This window comes from Rhinatrema bivittatum, chromosome 5, assembly GCF_901001135.1.
Source record: "Rhinatrema bivittatum chromosome 5, aRhiBiv1.1, whole genome shotgun sequence".
Classification (NCBI taxonomy): Eukaryota; Metazoa; Chordata; class Amphibia; order Gymnophiona; family Rhinatrematidae; genus Rhinatrema; species Rhinatrema bivittatum.
This window is the reverse complement of record NC_042619.1, coordinates 81,551,596-81,574,122: the sequence shown is the minus strand read 5'-3', so window position 1 is coordinate 81,574,122 and position 22,527 is coordinate 81,551,596. Positions and strand designations below refer to the sequence as shown.

Below are 22,527 nucleotides of genomic sequence, written 5' to 3'. Positions count from 1 at the left end.
TTTGGTAAAGTTTTCAAGTTTGTCAAGTTGCCGCCTGGTTTCAGTGTCCTCCATTTCTATCTCCTCCATGTCTACCTACAGGCTGTCCAGTAGGGCCGAGTGTTCAGTTACACTAGTGACCAAATTCATGATGTGGACCACCACTGATTCCATTTTAGTTTCTAGGCTGTCTAATTTGGGTCCCAATTTTGCTCATGAACTCTCAAATGATTTCCAGCATATCACTTGAAAAACCTGAGTTTGGCAAACAATACAGGCAGTGCATGCAAATCTATCTCATACATATTCACTGTGGATATTCTGAAAACCTGGCCTGTTTGTGGCTCTTGAAGACTGGAGTTGGCCACCCCTGTTTTAGATTATGATTTTTGATGAAAACTCTTAACAATGCTGAGAATAAAAACTAACCTTTGACACTGGAAACGACAGTGCAGTAAAAGTGGATGGCGTGGACAAAGCTGCAGATTTCGGTGCTATAAAACTGATGCCAGAAGAAGTACTGCACCAAAGATTTCTGTATCAAAGGATTTGACATAGTGTCTTTTTTGATGAAATGCCACCAAATGATAATTCCTTCTCAAAATCTTAAGTTTCATGCATGAATTGTACAATTTTCATTTTTGGTGCTTGGTAGACTTCTCTTTTTTAGGTACTGGTCTGTCCAAGGATGCTTTCTCTTTGTCTAAGGGAGACAAGAGTTGATATTTAACCTTAAGCTTTTTAAGGTCTAAGTCTGATATTTCATGATTACAGTTTCAACATAACCTAAGAGGGTTTTCACCTGACATTTTCACACAGCAGAAAAGGAGACTGAGGAGGCTTATGCTAAGGCAGCCATGCAGGAACATCCACACATGCTCAGACCTTTTCTTAGTCTGAGATATGAGACAGCACATTCTGTATCAGTGCAGATGATGCAGATGACACCACCGACTTATGTAACTGCATTTGTCTTAATTTCCTTTCTGCATGGACAAGCAACAGGTAAAAACCAATTTTACCTTCCTCTTCATCTAGCCAGACTAGTCCACACAAATGGGCAGTAACCAAGCAGTTAAGCCTCTGGGTGGGACACTGCCAAACCAGCACTCTGGATGCCCGAGCTAAATGCTACTTCTTTCCTGGCTTGGACATTTAACCAATAGTGCTTTACAAAAGAATATGAGGACCACCATGCAGTCACTCTGCAAATATCTCTGGAGACACTAAGCAAATCTATGCCCATGAAGCAGCCTGACCCCTAAGCCCTTTGGGTATTGCAGACCCTTAGCTATGTAAGTTGAACCAGTCTCCTCCTTAATTCCAACTTGCTATGGATACTGCTTCTCCTTTTCTGGTTCAGCTAACTAGATGATCTGATTTCCTAAAATATTTAGTGAACTTGAGATATCCAAACACTCCTCTCTGGACATCTAACCAATGCAATTGCTCATAACCTTCTTGACAGGAATCCTCCAAAAAGAAGAAAGAACTAGCAACTGATCAAGATAAACTACGAGACCACCTTAGGAAGAAAGGAAGGAATCCTACAAACTGAAACTGCCCTATACAAAAAGCATGTAATTCTGTAAACTGCCTGGTTAAGCAAATGGCTACTAAAAATACCACTTTCAAGATTGAAGCCTTAAGAAATGCTTTTCTAAACAGTTCAAAAGATAGACCATTTAAATTGATCAAAAACCAAGTTCAAGTGCATAAAAAAACAAACTTCCATACCATTCCATGGTTCCCATTGGAGGCTCGACTAGCGGGTGGCATTGATCTTTCCAGAATGCTTTTGCAGTTAGACCCCATTCACAGTGCTCACCGGTCCAGGGGGCAAGTCCACATCTCTCTCACATTTAATTAAAATATGGAAAGCAGTAAATAAAAGATTAAAATGGTTGCCACAGGGTCCCTTCTGCTCTTATACCACTTTGTGGTAATTCTCTCCTCCCTACTATATGTTATACGGTGGGTTGGCGAAAGATGGGTCTTAAATTTCTCGGTCAGCTTTGGGAGGATGGTGGCACCCAGTGGTGACCCTTTGACGAATTTGAGATTAACGACACCTCAGAGACTTTTCATCGCAAACTCCTGGAGGAGCTCGAGAGTTTCCAGAGAAAGGGCTGGTAACCTCAGGCTCCGGATTCAGTGATGCAAATTCTCATCCAAGAAAGTGTTCTTCGGCGAGGGGTTTCGCTTTTCTACAAAGCTCTGCAGTCCCACCGAATCCAACAGGACCCATGTTTGGCCCTGATACAGCTTTGGAATAGGGATTTACAGCTGACTTGGGATACTCGCCATTGGGACAAAATATGGAAGAAAGCTCATAAAATCTCATTATGTGCACGACGGGTTGAGATAATAGTCAAGCTTCTCCATAGGGCCCATCGCTACCCCCTTTTTTATGCTACGTTCCATCCAACCTCCTCAGGCTTATACTGGCTGGGTTGTGGAGTAACAGGGTCCTTTATATGTCTGGTGGACCTGTCCCTTTCATTACTTCCTTTTGGCGACAGGTTGCATCCATTTGCTTAACTATTCTTAGCAAACCAATTGAAATGTGCCCTGAACTTTGTCTACTGGGCCACTGGTGTGACATCTCACCTATTCTCAAAGAAACTTAGTGGACCACCTAATATACTAGAAGATACACTACTGTACACTCATATGGAAGTCCGCACCTACACTTGGGTGTTGAAAAACACAGGTACATGAGACAGCGCTAGTGGAGATGCTGACCCATTTGCTCAAACATACTATGTCCCTATATGATGCAATTTGGACACCCTACTGGAACTATTGGACCGCCTTAAAGGTCTCTTGAGGCGATCCCAATGTCTAGAGTCTCATTTCCCTTCGCTTGTTGCCATTACTCATTACCACTGTTTTTCTGTCAAATATTCTGTATATGAGGAAAGCAACTTTTCCAGCATTCCCAGATCACTGTATTTCTATATGCTATACACAAGGGGGTTGGGTTATTTTTACTTCTCTTTTACTGTTCATGTTCTTTCTTGCCTTTTTTTTTTTTACACTGGTTGTTACATATGCAAAAACCTTTTCAATAAATAAAAGGTTTTAAAAACCCCCAAAAAACTTAACTTCCTCCTGAGAGGCCAAATATGTTTGATCCTCTTAAGGAATCAAGAATCTGGATGTGAAACCAAAAGGTCTACCCATAACTAGATCCCTGTATCAGGCAATTGCTGCTACCTACACTTTCAGGAAGTTCAAAGCAAACCCTTTCTCCAAGCCCTGCTGTAAAAAGACCAAAAGACACCAGTGAAACTTTCCTCGCTGCCAATACTGGATCCTCACACTGCACTTTGAATACCTTCCATAAGTCACGCATATAGATATCTTCCTAGTTCTGAGTTGAAACCAGTCCTTCTGAATAACCTCTCTTATTCAGATGCACCCTCTCAAAGTCCATGACTTAAGACAGAATTGTACTGGCTCTTCCTGTATTACCAAGACCCTGAAACAGGCTTCAGGATAATACAACACCTAGGGCTCTCCGTCCAGCAGCCTTATCAAGCTTGTGCAACAGGGGTGACCGGGGGGTGAGGGGGGGGGGGGTGGGGAGGGTGACGAGTGCTCATAGAAAAAGTGGACAAGAGGTAACACAGAAGCAAATAAGGGAGTCCAAGCAACAAATTTCTGCCAGCCGAAGGACATCAGTCTCCCTTTATCTCAGCCCTCAGGCCAAGAGGCCCCTGACACCAGCTTTGCTCTAAAGCTTTTCTATACCGGTATTAGTTGTTACATCATACAGGTTTACATCAGAACTGAAGGGGAAAATACAAACAGGTACCGAGGATGGGACTACAGAGCACAAGGGAGAGAAGTAGCTGAAAACTGGCAAACAAGAGCAACAAACTGTATAAGATAACAAGTGAACAATGTAACAACTTTATACATAGGTTCAGGTCAAGTACTGATGCAGCAAAGGGTTAAAGGCGCAGGGGATCTAATCTGGGTAAGCCTGTTTGAAGAGCCAAGTCTAATTTATTTTTGAATTTGATGGTACAAGGCTCAAGTCGGAGGTTTGTGGGTAGTGAGTTCCAGTGGGTAGGACCAGCAATGGAGAGGGCTCGAACCCTCGTGGAGGTGAAGTGTGCCTTCTTGAGGGATGGCACATGGAGGGGTTCCTTTATTGGTTGCTCTGGTGGGGTGGTTAGAGAGTATGAGGCGGAACAGTTCATCAAGCCAGTTGGAGTTGTGTCTGTAGATGGATTTATGAATAATAGTAAGTGTTTTATAGAGGATGCGTGAGGGGATCCGGAGCCAACGAAGATCTTAAGGATGGGGGTGATATGGTCAGATTTACGGGTTTGTGATAGTCCTCGCAACTGCATTCTAGAGCATTTGAAGCGGTTTTATGGTGGAATAGAGGAGACCTAGGAGAAGGGAGTTGCAGTAGTCCATTTTAGATGAGATGGTGGCTGAATGACGGTACGGAAATCATGAGTATGGAGTAAGGGTTTTAGTTTTTTCAGTACACTGAGCTTAAAGAAACCTTCCTTGAGGATTGATGATGTATTTTTTTAGGTTCAATTGCTGGTCAATAAGGACACCGAGGTCTCATACAAAGGGCTGAGCAGAGATGTAACTATATGCCGGGTCGTTTGCAAGGGAGGGTTTGAGGATTTGTTGTTGGGATATGAAGAGCAGTTCACAGTTTTGGTGGTGTTTAAGGCAAGGTGGAGATTTGTGGGCAAGGTGGAGATTTGTGAGTAGGGTATTAATGGAAGCAAGGCATTTCTCCCAGAGTTTTAGAGATTCGGAGATAAGAGTCATGAATTGGTATGATGATTTGGACGTCAACGGCATATAGGTAAAATTTGAGGCAAAGGTCCGATAGAAGCTGGCAGAGAAGTGTGAGGTAAATATTGAATAGGGTGGATGAGAGGGAGGAACCTTGTAGAACTCCTTGGGAGAGGAAGTAATGAGTGGATTCAGCGTTGCCTATTTTGACTGAGAATTGTCTATTAGACAGGTAGATTTAAACCACAGGAGGGCTGAACCTGAGATGCCTTATTGTGTCGAACCTGAGATGCTGAACCTGAGATGCCTTATTGTGTTGAACACATAGGAAATGTCGAGGAGGGCAAGAATGTAGCAGTGACCTGGGTCCATGCCTCTGATGAGGTGGTCAGAAAGGGTGAGTAAGAGGGTTTCAGTGTTGAAGTGCTAGAGAAAACCAAATTGTGAAGGATATTGTTGTTTTCAAGGTAGTCCATGAGTTGGGAGTTGACTACCTTTTCCATGATTTTAGAAATAAATGGGAGGTTTGAGATAGGATGTAAATTGGATGGGGCGTTGGGGTCCAACGATGGTTTTTTGAGCAGGGGTTTTGACCACTGCATGCTTGAGTGTGTCTGGGACTATGCCAGAGGAGAGGGAGTAATTAATGATATCGGCTAGAGGTTTGGCGATAGTGTTAGGAATGCTTTAGTGGGGATGGTATCTGTGGGGTGGGATGCAGGTTTAATCTTTTTAAGAATTGATTCAATTTCCTTGGAGGAGGTGAGGTCAAGGGAATCAAGGATGGCAGTGGTAAGGCTTGGGCAAGGGGGGGATGGGATGTGGGGTAAGGGGGAATCTGAGGAGGATGTTCGCTATTTTTTTGTGGAAGTAGAGTGCTAGTTCTTCACATTTGCTACTAGCTTCAATGTCATAAGTTTACTTGTGATTTTGGATTTTCTTTTCTTTGGTTACTCCGTTCTTCAAGTTTATTTTTAAAGTGTATGGTTTAAGGACCAAAAATGTTTTTATAAAAAGGAATTCAATAAGAACATAAAAAATTGTCATACTGGGTCACACAAAGGGACCATCTAGCCCAGCATCCTGTTTCCAACAGTGGCCAGTCCAAGCCACAAGTACCTGGGCAAGTACCCAAACACTAAGTAGATCCCCTGCTACTGATGTCAGTAATAGCAGTGGCTATTCCCTAAGTCAGCTTGATTAATAGCAGTTAATGGACTTCTCCTCCAAGAACTTATCCAAACCTTTTTTAAACCCAGCTACACTAACTGCACTAACCACATCCTCTGCCAACAAATTCCAGAGCTTAATTGTGCGTTGAGTCCTTATAAAACTGTATCCCTCTTCCTTGCACTATTGTCTCAGCCATGCATTGAGACTCTGGAGCTCTGCCAGTCTCTGGGGACCTGGATGTGGAACAAGGATCGTTTCAGAGAATGCCACCTGGAGGTTCTGGATTTCAGCTTTCTACCTACAAACCTAAATTTGACTTCCAGAATCTCTCCCCCACATTTTCCTACATTGATGGTGCCACATTTACCATGACAGCCGGCTCCTCCCCAGCACTGTCTATAATCCTATCTAGGTGACGTGTGAGGTCTGCCAACTTCGCACCAGGCAGGCAAGTTACCAGGTGGTCCTCATGTTCACCAGCCACTCATCTATCTACATTTTTATAATTGAATCACTAACTATGATGGCTGACCTAACCCTTCCCTCCTGGGAAGTAGCCCTGGGAGACTTGTCCTCAGCGCAAGAAGACAACTCATCACTTGGACAGCAGGCCCTTGCTACAGGATCATTTTCTGCTACACCATGGTGATGTTCTCCAACCGGAAGACCTTTCTGATCCAAGGCAGCACTGGGGCTGCGAGTCTGGATTTGGGACTATATCCCTGAAAGTCTCATCAATGTACCTCTCTGTCTGCCTCAGTTCCTCCAGGTCTGCCATAAACACATTAGAAAAAGATACTATTAACTATATAGTTTCCTATCACTTGAAGGATCTTTGTAATTTTAATTTTATAATCATTATTTATGCAGTAGAGTACCTTTTTCTTGGATCGTGGTCTAGGTTGCTCCTCATATTCTTCTCCAAAGACAAGTGGCAGCAAAAACTCATTTTCTGTATCGAGTTCTTCAGCAGCTAAAATAAATGTTAATGTATTTTCTTAATAAACAAAGCAATGAAAAATAGGTCATAGCTGTAACAAAATATATAAAGCTATACTGCTGTAAAAAAAAAAACATTGACTCCCCCCCACAGGCCCAAAACAAAAAATTAGTAGAAGACTTACTTAAAACATTACCATATAATTTTTTACAGCATCAATAACTTTAAATAAAACTCTACCATTTGTGTACTTTTGCTGGTACAAATACAATTACTAGAACCTTGCACCATGAAGATTGAAACAAAGAACACACAATCCATTTAGAAAATTCCTTCCATTGCAATAAAAAAGAAGCATGCTCATATTTTTCAATTTAATTCTCCAGACATAAAATCTTGTGTATCAAATGGTAAAACTATTTGCAGGCAGGCTATCACATATCCCTCTGAAGACTATTAATATCCTAAAGTATTCATTTGTTTTACTAACTGTCAAATCTAGTGAAAACTATATAAAAAAAATCTGCCCAACTACCAGCAATGGTTATCAAAAATATTCAATGAAATATCTACAAGACGTCACTGCATGCCTTTGCAGATTAATTATAAACAACTTTTTAAGATGATCAAAAATTAAGATATAGAATTTGATATCTAATTCTACAGAGAATAAAAAATACCTCTGGCATATGAAGCATAAACAACTCAATTTAAAAATCTAGGTCTTTCTGAGCATGTACAGACCTTCCTGCGCAGCTACCCATTTCACAAGCCTCCTCAGTCTTAATAAGCAAGCTAAGCCTCAAATCTTTGAGGGAGGTTGGAGAGATTGTGTGGTTGAGTTATTGTTCTGACTATGGAGAACACCTGTTACGGGCAAGAAAACTTAAGCTTTCTCTGCTGACATGCAGGATAATACCAGTCAGACAGACTCCCAAGAATGGGGGGCTGCATATGATTCATTTATTTTTGCATATCAGTAAAAGATAACTGTAACCCAGCTATACTGACCAAGAATGGAAGTTAGAGTTGGAGTCAAATAAGCTTAGAATAACTGTCTGTCCAAAGGAGAAGTCACTACTTACTTGATAATTTCCTTTTCTTTAATGAAGACAGTTTAATCCACACCAGTGGGTTTTGCACCTCTACCAGCAGATGGAGACGAAGCAAAGCCAACGTCATGGTATATAACCCCCTGCATTGACAATAGCCCGCCAGTATTCTTTGCAAAAGCCAACTGTGGACTACACAATACATGAACATAACTATTAACAGACAACTATTCAAGCACTCAGTTAACAGGAAAAAACTGAGCTCAGACAAGGAGTGTAATATCATTGATTAATTAATTAATTTGTTTATTTATAATTTTATATATACCGAGGTTCAATTAACAAGATTAATCATCACTTCGGTTTACATTACAACCAGCAAAAAATAACAGAGACGAAGTCTTGTTTTACAATGAACAGGGTAGAAGTAACCTGGATTAAAACAATGAACAGGGTAGAAGTAACCTGGATAAACATAAAATGGGTGAAGCAAGTATAGAGAATTGGGTCTGTATAACTTGGGCGAAAAGCAGGGAAATTAAATAGGGGAGGACTATGAAGGCCTCAAGTTGGATAGTGTACTCGTGATGCGGATAAGAACCAAGGCTGAAGTGAGTAGTTATGGGAAGGCTTGTTCGAATAACAAAGTCTTAAGTCTCTTCTTAAAGGTGATTGAACATCGTTCCAGCCTCAGTTCAGGAGGGAGCAGGTTCCATTGCTTGGGGCCCGAGGCGGATATAGGTCTCTTACTGACGGAGGTCTTGATGGAGGGTGCTTGAAGAGTGCCTCTCTGGGCCAGTCTAATTGGACGGACCGAGGTGTGGAGTTGCAAAGGTATTGTAAGATCCAGAGGAGTAATGTTGTGTATGGCTTTGTGAGTGACTGTTAAAAGTTTATGAAGGATTCTAAACTTAATTGGTAGCCAATGTAGATTCTTTAAAATTGGAGTTATATGGTCCTCTTGTTGGATTTTGTGAGGATCCTGGCCGTAGCGTTCTGTAGTAGCTGGAGAGGTTTGAATATCAGGCAGGAGTGAATTACAATAGTCAATTTTGAAGAATATGATGGCTTGTAAGACTGACCTAAAATCATGGAAATGGAGGAGGGGTCTTAGGCATTTTAGAACTTGGAGTTTAAAATAACATTCCTTTACTGTGTTGTTAATGAAGCCTGTGAAGGTCATTTGGCTGTCTATGATTACCCCGAGGTTTCTTACCTTGGGTGAGAAAGTAGGGGACACTGACTGTTGAACGTTATTTAGTGGTACGCTGCCATCTTGTGTGATTAGGATGTATTCTGTTTTGTCGGTGTTGAGTAGCAAATTAAGCTTTGAGAGGAGGTTGCTGATGTGGATGAGACAAGCATTCCAATGGAGAAGGGTTTTTTGCAGCGAGTCGGTGATCGGTATCAGGATTTGGACATCGTCTGCATAAAGGTAATATGTAAGTTTCAGATCGGAGAGTAGATTGCAAAGGGGGAGAAGATAGATATTGAATAGTGTCGGGGATAAAGATGAACCTTGAGGAACTCCTAGGGAAGAGATGAAAGGGGGGGATTCTTTGCTGTTAATCTTGACTTTGTATTGCCTATTTTGAAGGAAGGACTTGAACCAGTTTAGTGCGGTATTTTTGATTCCGATCTCCGCTAGCCTGTCCATGAGACACTGATGGTTCACTGTGTCGAATGCAGCGATAAATCTAGGAGGATGAGAAGACAGGGCCGTTTCTTTTCCAGGTTCATGAGGATGATATCTGACAGAGAAATAAGGAGAGATTCTGTATTTCTAGCTTTACGAAATCCTAGTTGGGCTGGGGAGAGGATATTGTTATTGTCCAGAAACTCGGAGAGTTGTTCGTTGACAATTCTTTCTAGGATCTTGGCGATGATAGGAAGGTTTGCAATAGGACGAAAGTTTGCTGGGTTGTCGGTGGAGAGGTTAGTTTTTTTTAGAAGGGGTTTTAAGATAGCCAGTTTAAGAGGGTGGGACATGACCTTGTGCTAAGGAGGCATTGATGATAAGCGAGATGGGCTTAGAAACTTCTGTGGCGCTTGAGATGAGAAGATTGGCAGGAATCGCATCGAAAGGGTAGGAGGCTGGTTTTAGTTTCCTCAGTAGTGATTCTATTTCTAGTGAGGAAGTTGATTCAAATTCCTCCAGGAATGCTGTATGAGGCAATGAGGCTTTGAAAGGTTGATAGTCATATGAGATGAGAGGGTGTGCCGTGAGAAGAGGACATGATTGGCCCGGGGATGTTAGTGTTGTTCGGGCGGCCAGTAAGTTAGTTATTTTGTCTTTGAAGTAGTTGGCAAGTTCAATGGATTTGAGAGCTGCTTTGTCATCTGGGATAGCCGGAACTGGAGGTTTAGTAAGAGAAGAAACCAGTGAGAAAAGGGCTTTTGGATCAAAGATGAAATTGTGGATTTTCTAGGAGTAGAAATCTTTTTTTGTCTGAAGCATTTTGATCCTGTAATGGTGCATGAACGATTTGAAAGATGCTAGGTTTGAGGAGGAAGGATTCCTGCGCCAGCTCTGTTCCCTTTTTCTAAGTTCGCGTTTAATGGATTTTAATTCTGGAGAGAACCAAGGTTTTTTCATGTCCTTGTTAGAGGGGATAACCTTAGTTTTTAGGGGGAAGGTCAAGTCTGCCACTTTACTTGTTATTTTAGACCATGAGGATAAGGCAGTGTCTACGTCTGTGAGGTCCAAAAGGTTAAGCTCTGGAGAGAGGTGACAGATTAAGGTTTCCTGCTTGCATAATTTTCTGAGTTGAATTGTGGCTTTCTGTGAAGAGTAGGGCGTAGAGAGTTGGTTGAGAGTGACGTGGAGATAAGTTTGTGGTCAGACCAGGGAATTGGCTGACAGACAATGTGGGATGCTTGGGCTAGGCTTTGATTGATAAAAATTAAATCCAAGGTGTGCCCTGCTTTGTGAGTGGGCTCCTTTATAAGTTGTTTGAAGCCCATGCAGGAAAGAGAATTAAGGAAGGATTCACAGTTAGAGGGAAGCGGAGTGGCGTCCACATGGAGATTGAAGTCGCCTAACAAGATGGCCGGGGCGTCAGAGTTGATGTGTTTAGCTATAATTTCTATCAGGGGAGATGGGTCAGAATCTAGGCATCCAGGTGGGGCATAAGTGAGACCTATTTGAAGTTGAGCCGATTTGAATACTGCAAATTCAAGGGAGCTGGACGAGGTAGTTCATTGAAGTGTTAGCCCCAGATTTTTTTTTGCAGCAAGGAGCAGACCACCTCCTCTTTTCTTCTTTCTGGGAATGGAGAATATGTCGTATATGTGGATAGGTAATTGATTCAGCAGAACCGTATCTTCTGGTTTGAGCCAGGTTTCTGTAACTGCACATAGGTCTGGCGATTCGTCCAAAAGGTGGTCATATAGAAGATGGGTTTTTTTTGTGAGTGATTGGGCATTTAAAAGAGTTAGGGAGAAAAGGGTAAGACCTAGTACTTGGTTAAGTGGTGAAAGCATGATGGGGATGATTTTTTTGTTGTTGTTGATGTTTGGTGATTGTTTGACATGTAATAGTTGCTGCTGGTCTTCTGTGATAAGGAATGATTGGAATGGTGGGAAAGGGCATGGTGGAGGGAGGGAGTTTGGGCAGGATGGGAGGCAGGGAAGAGCAGAATGCGCTTAGCTATGGAGGGAGGCTGTCGGCGGAGAGCTAAGAATGCTGGAGAAGGACAAATTTTGCAAAACAGCCAGTTAGGACTGCAGGGTATGTGTCTCGGTCAGTGTTGCGTGTAGAACTGCTGTGGTGGGGTAGGTAGCGAAAGGAGGGCCTTTCGTCTGAATCCTCACAAAGGCTCACAAAGGGGCGCACTAAGGGGCAGGCCCCTTAGGTTGCGCTTCTTCGGGCGCGCGACGCCCCGGGGAGCGTCTGTAATTTAAGGGCCTGAAAACAGTGCTGGGCTAGACCGGCTGGGTTGGGGGTGGGAGCAGTATCACTCACCACGTGGTCCTGCTGCTTTTCTTTATTTTGCAGGTTTCTGAGCCCTCTTCTCCCTTTTTTCTCTTAATTTCCCGGTTCATGTTCACTGCTGGCTCACAGAAAGGAGGGGTGAGCGGGCTCTTGCCCCGACTGAGCTGTGCCGACCGCACGAGCCCCTGCAGTGGAGGAGGAGAGAGACTGAGAAAGGGTCGCGGCAGAAAGAGGGACGCCCAGGGAAGCATCTGTAATTTAAACGCCTAAAAACAGTGCTGGGCTAGACCGGCTGGGTTGGGGGTGGGAGCAGTATCACTCACCACGTGGTGAGTGATACTGAATCTAGGGACTGAATCTGACACTTAGCAGTAATCCCTGGGAATGCAGCTACACAGGAGGATAACAGCACCACCATCCGGCAGCCAAGGGCAGGAAGGTGGATTAACTCGCTTTCATTACAGAAAAGGAGATTATCAGGTAATTAGTAATTTTTCCTCTTAGCATTCAGACAGGTTAATCCATATCAGTGGGATGTACCAAAGCTACTCCTGAACAGGGCCAGAGGCTGCCCATGGTCCAATCAACACTGCACATGCAAAGGCTGCGTCCTCCTGGGCCTGCACATCCAGGTGGAAATGCCTGGAAAAGGTGTATAAGGAGGACATCACAGCTCGACAAATCTTGATGGGAGACCATCTCTCCATCCATGACAATGCCGGAGCCCTAGTGTAATGAGCTCTAACCTGATTAGTCAACGGCTGCTCAGCATCCACATATGTTGCCATGATAACCTCCTGAATCCAGCTCACCCTGTTTACTCCCACCATGGAGTTATCAGCTGGTCTATCTTCCTGAGAAGATTAGAAACCTCCAAATAACTCATGATATGCTGCTTGGCATCCAAGGGGCATAATAGATGATATTCATCAACATCTCTCCCCCTGTTCAGTGCAGGCAGGGAAATTGATTGATTCAAGTGAAAATCCAAGACCATCTTCGGCAATAAAGACAGAACAGTTTGCAGTTGTTCGCCCCCGAGGTCAGTTGTAGAAACAGTTCCCGACAAGGCCTATAGTTTGGAAACTCTACGTGCAGAACAAATTCCCACCAGAAACACCGTCTTGAAGGTATGTAAACTCAAGTGGTTGACAGATGTGACCTGCTGAAAACTCAGAACTAAATTAAGACTCCCACAAGGGCACCGGCAACCGCAAGGGAGAACAAAGATGCTTCACCCCTCTTAAGACCTGGCCCACATCCAGATGGGCAGACAAGGATTTACCATTCACCTGATCTTGGCAACAGGTAAGAGGTGCCACCTGCACCTACAAGGAATTAAGGGCCAAGCCCTTAATCAATTCATCCTGCAAAAAAATACAAAATGAGAGGGATCTTAACTGAACGAGGATGAACTCCTATTTCCTCACACCAAACCCCAAACACTCGCCAAACCTGAAAATAGGCTAAGGAAGTGGAGAACTTTCATGCTCGAAGCAAGGGGCAAATCACCGCAGTGAAGTATCCACGCTTCAGCAACTGAGCCCTCTCAAGGGCCATACCATAAGACAAAATCGAGTCAGATCTTTGTGAAGAACAGGCCCCTGCTGCAGCAGATCCCTGTGGACCAAAATCAGAGAGAAAAGTCCCCCCAGGAGCCTCCGCAGATCTGCATACCACGGCCTCTTGAGCCAATCTGGTGCTACCAGAGGCACCATCCCCGTGTATCTCTTTATTCTCTGAATCACTCTGCCCAACATGGGCCATGGGAGAAGGTACATAGAAGCTTGTCTTCTGGCTACTCCTGCACAAGGGCATCAATGCCCAAAGACTTCAGATATCTCCTGCGACTGAAGAAGCGAGGACCCTTTGAATTGTGTGATGTCACCAGCAAGTTCGCATTTGTTTGACAATTCCCATTCTCCTAGATCCAGACTCTGTCTGCTGAGAAAGTCTGCTCTTACATTGTCTTTTCCTGCAATGTGTGAGGCAATGTGTGAGGCTTCCGCCCATTCCATGAGTTGGTTAATTTCCTCTGACACCTGCTAGTTTTTGGTTCCAACCTGGCGATTGATTTAAGCCACTGTTGTTGTGTCTGACATTATTTGGACCGCTTGACGAATCCAAGCATGCCAACTGAACAGCACGGGCTTCAAGTCGACTGATGCTTCAGAGAGACTCTTCTGTGCTCCAGCGCCCCTGGGCGGTCAACTTGACAGTAAGCCCCCCAATCATGGAGGCTTGCATCCGTCGTAAGTACTAGCCAGTCCAGTGTTCGAAGGGAACGCCGTTCCTTAGATGATCCACCACTGCAGTTAGATGCTGATTTCCACTGGTAAGTGAAGCTATATTGAGTAGTCCTGACACTGTGGACTCCAACGTGCAGTGTGCGTGAAGAGGATGCATGTATGCCCTTGTCCACTGAACTATCTCTAGGTGGCTGCCATCAACCCGAGTACCTGTAAGACCATACCATCAGATGTATTGTTTCTGTCAATAGTTGCACCTGCATCATCCGTTTCTGAATGCGGTTCTCTGATAGGAACACTCTTTCTTGCTTTGTGTCGAAATGAACACCAAGATACTCCCCATGTCTGGGATGGCTACAGATCGCTCTTGGCCAAGTTCTCCTTGCTATAGGAACTAGGTTGGGAGGTGATCACCTTGCGCAAGACCTGAAGGCTCTCTTTCATACTCTTGGCCCAAATTAGCCAATTGTCTAAGTACAGATGGACCAGAATGCCATTCTCTTTCAACACCACTGATACCACCACCATGACACCTTGGAGAAGGTTCTGGGGGTGGTGGCCAAGCCAAAGGGTAGCTCTCAAAACTGATAATGTCGCCACCAAACAACGAAACGCAGAAACCATTGATACTCCAGCCAGATGGGAATATGCAGGTATGCCTCTGATAAATCCAGACATAAGAAACTCCGACTGTACTGCCATTATCACTAAGTGTAAGGTTTCCACACAGCAACGAGCCACTTGCAAATGACGGTTGACTCCCTTGAGATCCAGGACTGGGTGAAAGGAATCCTTCTTGGGTACAACGAAATAAAATGGAATATCGGCCCATATTTACTTGTGATATGGGCACTATGATCACAGCCCACAGGGTGAGGAGCCTTGACAACATACACTCCACTGCATGTCTCTTCTGCAGAGAGTTGCAGGGAAACTCCATGAAAACATCCCAAAGAACGCTGAGAAACTCCAGAGCTTCGCCTTCTCATCACCTTTGATAAACAAAAGAGAGGTGACCCCCTATCTCCTGTTCCCGGTCTGACGTGATCTCGACCCACCTCCGATAAAAAAAAGAGGTGACCCCCTATCTCCTGTTCCCAGGGGTGGGTTGGCTTACTTCCATTCAGTTTCAGGAGGTATCGCTGCTCAAGCCTGCGTCCCCTTCTGGGCTGCTTGTGATGAAAGGACTGAGACATACTCAAAGGTTGAGCCCTCTGAGAAGCCGCTCCTCTATAGGGTCGAAGGCGTTTCAAACCTCTAGCATAACCTCTCGTGCCAAACAAGCACAGCACCTGATTTTTATCTTGTTAGCTGAGGAACCTGGGACTCACCCCACTTATTGGCCTTTTCCAACTCACTCCCAAACAAGAGCAATCCTTTAAAAGGCTTGAAATTCTATCAGCCGACCAATTCCTCTGTTATAGTTGACGCCTGGCCGCTATCACCAAAGTCACCCCTCTGGTTGAAGTGCGGACCGGGTCGCAGCCCGCATCTGCCAAAAAGTCGGCTGCAGGTTCCATCATTGCCCTAGAATTCAAACCAGATTCATCAACTTCCTGAGAGAGAAGCAGGCAAGTGCGTGCCATCAGAGAGCAGCAAGAGGCTATCTGCAAATTCATTGCCATCGCCTCAAAGGCCTGCTTAAGGATAGTCTCAATTCTCCTATCCTGCGCATCCTTCAATGCCGCCCCCTTCTACAGGGATAGCAGCCTGCTTGGTGACAGCACATACCAGTGCATCCACTTTAGGGAATTGCAACTGCTCTCTTGATGCCGGATTCAGGGGGTATAGCGCTTCCAAGGCTCATCCCCCTTTAAATTTAGCTTCCAAGGCACCCCCATTCAAGATCATTCATTTCTTGACTAGCATCCATAATGGGAAAGGAAAGTGATGCTTTAGGCAAATAAATTAAAATGGTATTTTGCTTTGGCTCAGATATGGAATCCGTACCCGGCACCCCCAGCATCTCCAGGGTCTGGGAGATCAGAGCCGGTAACTTGTCTCTATGAAAAATGCAACATTTTTCTAGATGGCTCCAATCCCAGAGGAATTTACTCATCCTTTTCCAGGGAGGAAGGATAGTCTTCATCATCAGCATTCTCTATCAAAACAGGTCTAGACATACTCCGTTGCTTGCCCCCGGCAACCTGAGATCCTGAACCTTTAGGTTTGGCTGGGGCCACCAACTGCACCTGAAGAAAGGATTGCAGCACTTAAAAAAAAATTCCACCCAAGAAAAGGCAGAAGGATCCATACCAAACCAGGGGGCGTCTGTCCTGCGCCCACTGAGTTGTCTTCCCCTGCTGACGAACCAGTTAGGGGAGCCCCCAAAACCAGGCAAAGCCTCTGGCAGTTCCCCCTCCGGTCCCATTTCTGCATCACACAGGGAAGGGTGAGGCTCAGCAAAATCAGTCAGAGACAACTATCCCTGAGCCTCCAAGCAGCATAACAAGTCAAAGGGGTCACCAGGCTGTGATGCCGAATATGGCAAGCAGTGCAAAGGGTAAGGAGTTTAGGATTTTTTGCTACTGGCAGAATGGATAAACACCTAAAAGCACACTCCCAAAAGCGGCTGATAATTGGGCACCTAGCTGTGCACCTGCACAAGTGAGCCTGGACAGAGTGCTCCAAAAAATAAGCTCTCCCTGACAAGTGTACACTATGGATGCCCAAATTGTAGGCACCTAATATGCAGTCCTGGTAGGCGCCCACCTGCACGAACAGACGTCAGACACTGTTTCGTGGCAGTGAGCGAATACTGCCACAGCCTACCAATTCTGCGATTAAGCAAATCCTGACAATGGGGTCTAGCCAAAAAAGCTGTTTAACCTGCCAAGCTGCCACGACTCCCCAGCTCCCCTAGAGATAGACATGGACGTCGGATTAGTACACCAAGCTCGGAGACCAGAAGGGGAATGGAATTCCTAAAATTAACTCCCCTTTTATATATTTACTTTTTACCCGAGTTCAGCCCTTCCCAGCCGAATACTGAGTTGGTGTCCAGTTTCGGGGGGAGCAGGCAAAGGCCTTCAGCACCACGCTCGGTTTCCTGTACCTGCTAGCCTCTCAGCTGTTTGTCTCTGTACAGCTAAATCCACGCCGGAAAACCAGATAACGGACCGAGGCATTCTACTGAGGGAGGGATCCTTAGATATCACCTCGGGAAAACTCGACTGAGGGAGGGACCATAAGGTATCACCACAAGAGAGCAGGGAGCATTAATTTCCTCCTCCTTTCTCCTAAAATTTTTTTTTTATAAGCAATCCCCAATAGGGAGATGCATATCCACCATCTGCTGGAGACTAATACTGGAGGGCTGAAAAAAACAATTACAGAAATATTCCAAAAGTAATTTAAGAAAAAAAAGTCTTGATTACTTGTCTTCATGCCCCTTGACTCAATTCTTGGTAGAAGCCTCTTTTGCAACAGCAGAGTCATGAGTCAATTAGAATAAGTGTCTACTAACTTTGCATAGTGGGATGGTGCAGTTTTTGCCTATTTTTCTTGTTTAAGAGCTTAAGCTCTTTCAAGTTGCCTGGGGATCATCTGTGAACTACAGTCTTCAAGTCTTGCCATAAATTTTCTATTACATTCAGGTCTGAGCTTTGACTGGGCCACTTGAGAACATTCCCCCCTTCTTGCTGAGCCACTTCATTGTTGCTTTTGCTTAGGATCATTTTCCTGCTGAAAAGCTTACTTTTCCCCAATCCCAGATCTATGGCACATTGGAATAGGTTTTCTCTACATCTGCTTTCAGTTTGCACCATTAATTTTTCCTTTGATCTTCATAAGCCTCCCTGTCTCCACTACTTTTAATCAGCAATTCTTGCCACCTTACTAACCATGTTTTGAATAACCATGTTTTGAGCAGAAACTCAAAACATGGTTATTCTTAAAAGCATTCACATAAAGTACCATTCTCTTTCTCCAGCAATTCCCCCTATGCTTTTCCCCGAGTCTAAGTTTCGTAAATATGTATTATCCCTCTATGCTACCTAAGTTCCCCCCTGCTACCCCACTACCCTACAACCCTTTTACCCTATACCCTACTACCCTCACCCTACTACTTTTTCACCCTATTACCCTTTATAATTATTGTACTATTTGTACTATTTGTATATAATTCATGCATCAACCTATTGTAATTACTTTATTACTATTACGCCTGTTTTTACATTGCCATATACCTTTCTTTCAGTTGCTCTAGTTAAGCATTGTTATAATTTTCTAATGGTCCTTCTTTAGTTGAACGTTAATTGTAAAGCACTGCTGCTATTTTCTATCTGTTCTAGCACTGCTGCTGAAACTTTGTATGTGAACCGTCATGATGTTACTAAACGAATGGCGGTATATTTATTTATTTAACATTTTTATATACCGACCTTCATGAAAGAAATTCATATCAGATCGGTTTACATATAACAAGGGGTAAAACATAATCAACCATTTAACAAGAGGCGAAAGTTACATATAACAAGGAGGTTTTAACATGGAGGGCTAGGATAGCCGGAGAAATAGGAAGCATAACTGAATAAATTAGATAATGCAATAATATAAAGAAGAGAGGCATAAGATAATGCCTAAACTTGGTGGGGTGTTTAGTTAAGAATCAGTGTCTGGTCTGGTGAAGAAATTGCTGGATATGTAAGTTATGAGAAGGCTTGGAGGAAGAGCCATATCTTGAGTTTTTTTCGGAAGGTTAGAGGGCATGGTTCTAGTCTGAGGTCTGACTCAAATAAATAAATAAACAAACTTCACATAAATAAATAAATAAATAAATACTATTCAGACCATGTTTGTGGAATAATCTTGAAATTGTTCAACAGTCAACATTTTCCCCAGTTTCAGCCAGAGACTTCAGTTCTTTTAAATGGCAATGTTTGTTTTACAATACCAATTTTCAAGAAAACATTTTTAACAGTGTATACTAATGTAATTTTAGTCTTCATCATGACCTGTCACAGTAGTTTCCTTAGCCTATTGTTAATCATGCAGTGTCTTGGTGGTGCCAAACCAAACAAAACTGTCCCAAGGGATTTTGAAACAAATTTTCTTAAAGCCTTCCAATTTTAGTTTCATATACAATGTTATCCTGGAATTTTTTCAGCAACTCCTTGGTGGTTTCATGAGGTGAACAAAGACTATATTTAGATCTTAAGGTATAGGAGTACCTTATTAGGAATTTCAAATGTGAAACATTTCATAAATGTGGCAACAGTAGGAAAATAGGGACACCTTAAAAACTTTCATGGTATTTTCAGGGTATTTCGACCTTTGCTTCAAATTCACTTCATATAACAGAAACAGCTATATTCTTCATCCAGGAATATTGGAATTAGTTCAGCTACTATAACTGGACACATGTGGGCTCTACTTAAATTAAGGATCAGCTTAAGGCAAGTTTTCTTTAACCAGAACTAGTTTGGATTTGCTATGACAATTACTTTTGGAATATTTCTATAATTCTCCTCTCAAAATCAAAAGTGTTGATTATGTTGTATAAATCATTGAAACAAACTCATATTTTAATGCATTTCAATTTGTATTTTGCAGACAGAAAAATATAAAAACTGTACAAAAGTGAGGACACCATAGTTAACTTTCAACATCCAAGCCTTCACAGCCAGAGTCTGAAGAATAGGATGTAGTAGATTCCCACTGTACAATAAGGAATAGTAACAGCTGTCCGCACCCTATTGGTGGGTAAATAGCTAGGTGTTGGAGTCAGGGAAACCATAGCTGACAAGGCCTGGGAGCTGTCAAGACCATTTTATCTTCCTCCTTTTTTAACAGTGGTGAAATCTCATCCTTTTAACAGAGACTTCAAAGTAATGCTAGTTATTTCAGAGATTGCACGAGATTGTGGGAATAAACATTGATTCCAAACAGATTATTGCACCAACATGGCACCAGGGCCTTTGCTTGTTGACAGCACCGGTTTACTCTCTGCACTGGAGAGACTCAATGGACAGTGTCAACTCTTGTGCAGATTTCATTTTTATGCCATATGCCTCAGAGAACTTCCTGTCTTACTGTGCTATTAAACTTTGGTGCAATGTGTGAAAGTTACCTCTTTTTCCGCACTGGTATTCTTAGGCAGTAAAGAGCACAACTTACTGCCCTCTTTACTAGAAAGGAAGTGGTACTTGCATTAAGACAAGACACTGAGCATGAGAGCATTCTGTCCTTTTTACTTTGGGTAAAAGTTTCTACACATGTAGACACTCCTTTTCCACGGAGAGAGGGTATGTTCAAATACTTAAGGTTCATCTACAGACAAGAAGGTCTTAGTGCATAGTTTTAGAACTACTACGTTACACACTAAGAAAAATCCCTGCAGTATTTTGAGAGGACACGTAGGAACAACAGGAATACAATGGTAAGCTTGCATGACTATTTGCCGATAGATCTTGAAAGCTAAGACAATATTTTATAGGAGAGGATAAAGTTTTGAGTTTATGTTAAAATGATGGAAAACATATGATTTACATTTTGTAAATATGTCATACTTTAAGATCAATATTAAAATCTCTTAAGTCTTATACATACACACAGGTCCCCACAGTGCAGATTTGTTAAACTAAATTTAGTTTAACTAGAATATTTGTATACCTCTTGGAAAATCTATTTCAATATCTAAAACCGGCTCATATGGAACATCAAGCATGGCCATAACTGCATGATTCTCCGTTACACTTAATTCCAAGGGGCAGGTCTCACTTTTCTCAGCTGCAACTATAGTTCAAACAAACAAACACATTTGTTAATAAAGATACTGCATGTATCTTAAATTTGGGACAAAAACATGAGTCTGCAATTTAAGATCGGGCTACAATTTTGAATTTTAGGCTTGACAATACTGTACACAAATGCTAATTTAAATGAAACTACATTGTTTGCTGAGTAATAAGCCAATTTTAAAGTGGAAGAAAATGTATACTAGTAATATTCAGACACAAATAGCATAGATCAAAGGCTAGGCATACATCTGAGTTTGTCAGTTGCCTTCTCTCCTCAGTTCTACCCCTCCTTTATTAAAATTACTTCAATATAGCATACAATAAGCATCTGTGCTTTCAGCTTTTTCCTCTGTTTTTTCTTCCTCTTCAGCTTTCATCTCTGCCATAGGCAATGGCTCAGCATCAAGGGTATCTGAGGGCACTGAAGTCTTTAGTTCTTCTATTGCTTCAACAATCTTCTCATTACTATCCAGACTGGTAGGCAGAAACACTGGAACTGGTACCTAATTAAACAGGAATATCTGATTTATTACACATTAGTTTTACATTCTGTTTGAATACAAGAAATTATATGCACTGTTGCAACTATTCTTACTTGGATTGTACGTAATATCTATTCAAACTGTATTTAATTTTATCTTTTTAATTTACTGACCAGGAAAATTCAGATTGAGATAAACAACCTTTAATTTAAAATATCTCATCCTACAAAGTAGACGTTTTGATACATTTTTTATGCTGTGTGCCTTTAAAAAATAACACTACTAGCTGGGCAATGAAATGGAAACAGGATGTTCATCTTAATTTAAGAGCCTTGAATGCTTAATTTAAGAGCCTTGAATGCAAATGTTTGTGAATGCTGGAAACCAGCATTCACAAACATTTGAATATACCCACTGTGGAGATTTTAATCTTATTCCCTTTAACTTGCTCCACAAAAATAGACAAATCTGGAGAACTGCAATGTAACAATTTTTTAAAATGTAATATTACATGGAGAAACCCACTCTGAAAGCAAACTCTCAGTGGGTGTTCCTCAAAATCCAATACATACTATTCATTTCTACAAAGTCATGCTTAAGCAAAACATTTCAGATTAACCAGAAGTTTCACTTCTGCATTTTACTTCAACATATTTATTTATTTTATTTTTTTCTATGCCGGCATTCGTGAGAGTATCACATCATGCCGGTTTACAATAAACAGTGGGGTGATAAACGGAACAGTGAACAAGATAATAATATGTGCTAAACATAAAATAGTTACAGTTACAATAAAACAGGGAGGCATACAACTAGGAGCAAGAAGAGATGATAGTAACTTTAACATAGTATATTAACCTGAAATATGACAAGGTACAATACAAGGAATTATGTGATTTACAATGAATTGTTCAATTCGCAGAGTTGCAGTTTATAACATGAGGGTAGAGATCAGAAGTAATGGTTTTCTGGATATTGGTAGTGCTTGGGAGTTGGTTGAAAATTGGTTGTAAGAAGTAAGTTGGTTGCTTGGAAGTTGGTTGTAGGAGAGTAATGAGTTTAATCTGAGTCTGGGAAGGCTTGTTTGAATAGCCACGTTTTGAGTCTTTTCCTGAATGTTGGGAGGCGGGTTCCTGTCTTAGCTCCATTGGGATGGAGTTCCAAAGAGGGGGTCCTGCTGTGGAGAGAGCCTGTCTCTGTAAGTT

General features: G+C 42.5%; 2 protein-coding genes across 2 annotated transcripts in view; both read right to left on the bottom strand.

Moving 5' to 3' along the window:
* ZMYM2 (zinc finger MYM-type containing 2) overlaps window positions 1-22,527 on the bottom strand; it is a 581,711-nt gene that overhangs the window by 80,380 nt on the left and 478,804 nt on the right. The gene's annotated exons all lie outside the window — the stretch shown is intronic.
* On the bottom strand, window positions 563-21,711 carry LOC115092039 (zinc finger MYM-type protein 2-like). The gene is made up of 4 exons (XM_029602505.1): window positions 21,160-21,711; window positions 20,713-20,835; window positions 6,804-6,898; window positions 563-682 (listed from the first exon to the last, which is right to left on the bottom strand). The coding sequence occupies exons 1-4, from the start codon at window positions 21,224-21,226 to the stop codon at window positions 593-595; spliced, it is 375 nt and encodes a 124-aa protein (XP_029458365.1). The 5' UTR covers window positions 21,227-21,711; the 3' UTR covers window positions 563-592.

Bases quoted from the DNA above. Each gene is read 5' to 3' on its own strand.
- LOC115092039 (XM_029602505.1), bottom strand. From the start codon at position 21,226: ATGGCAGAGATGAAAGCTGAAGAGGAAGAAAAAACAGAGGAAAAAGCT. The intron at 20,836-21,159 runs GTATGCTATATT...TTTGAACTATAG, and splicing joins TGAAAGCACAGATGCTTATT to TTGCAGCTGAGAAAAGTGAG. The intron at 683-6,803 runs GTACTCTACTGC...TGTCTCCCTTAG, and splicing joins GACCACGATCCAAGAAAAAG to ACAAAGAGAAAGCATCCTTG.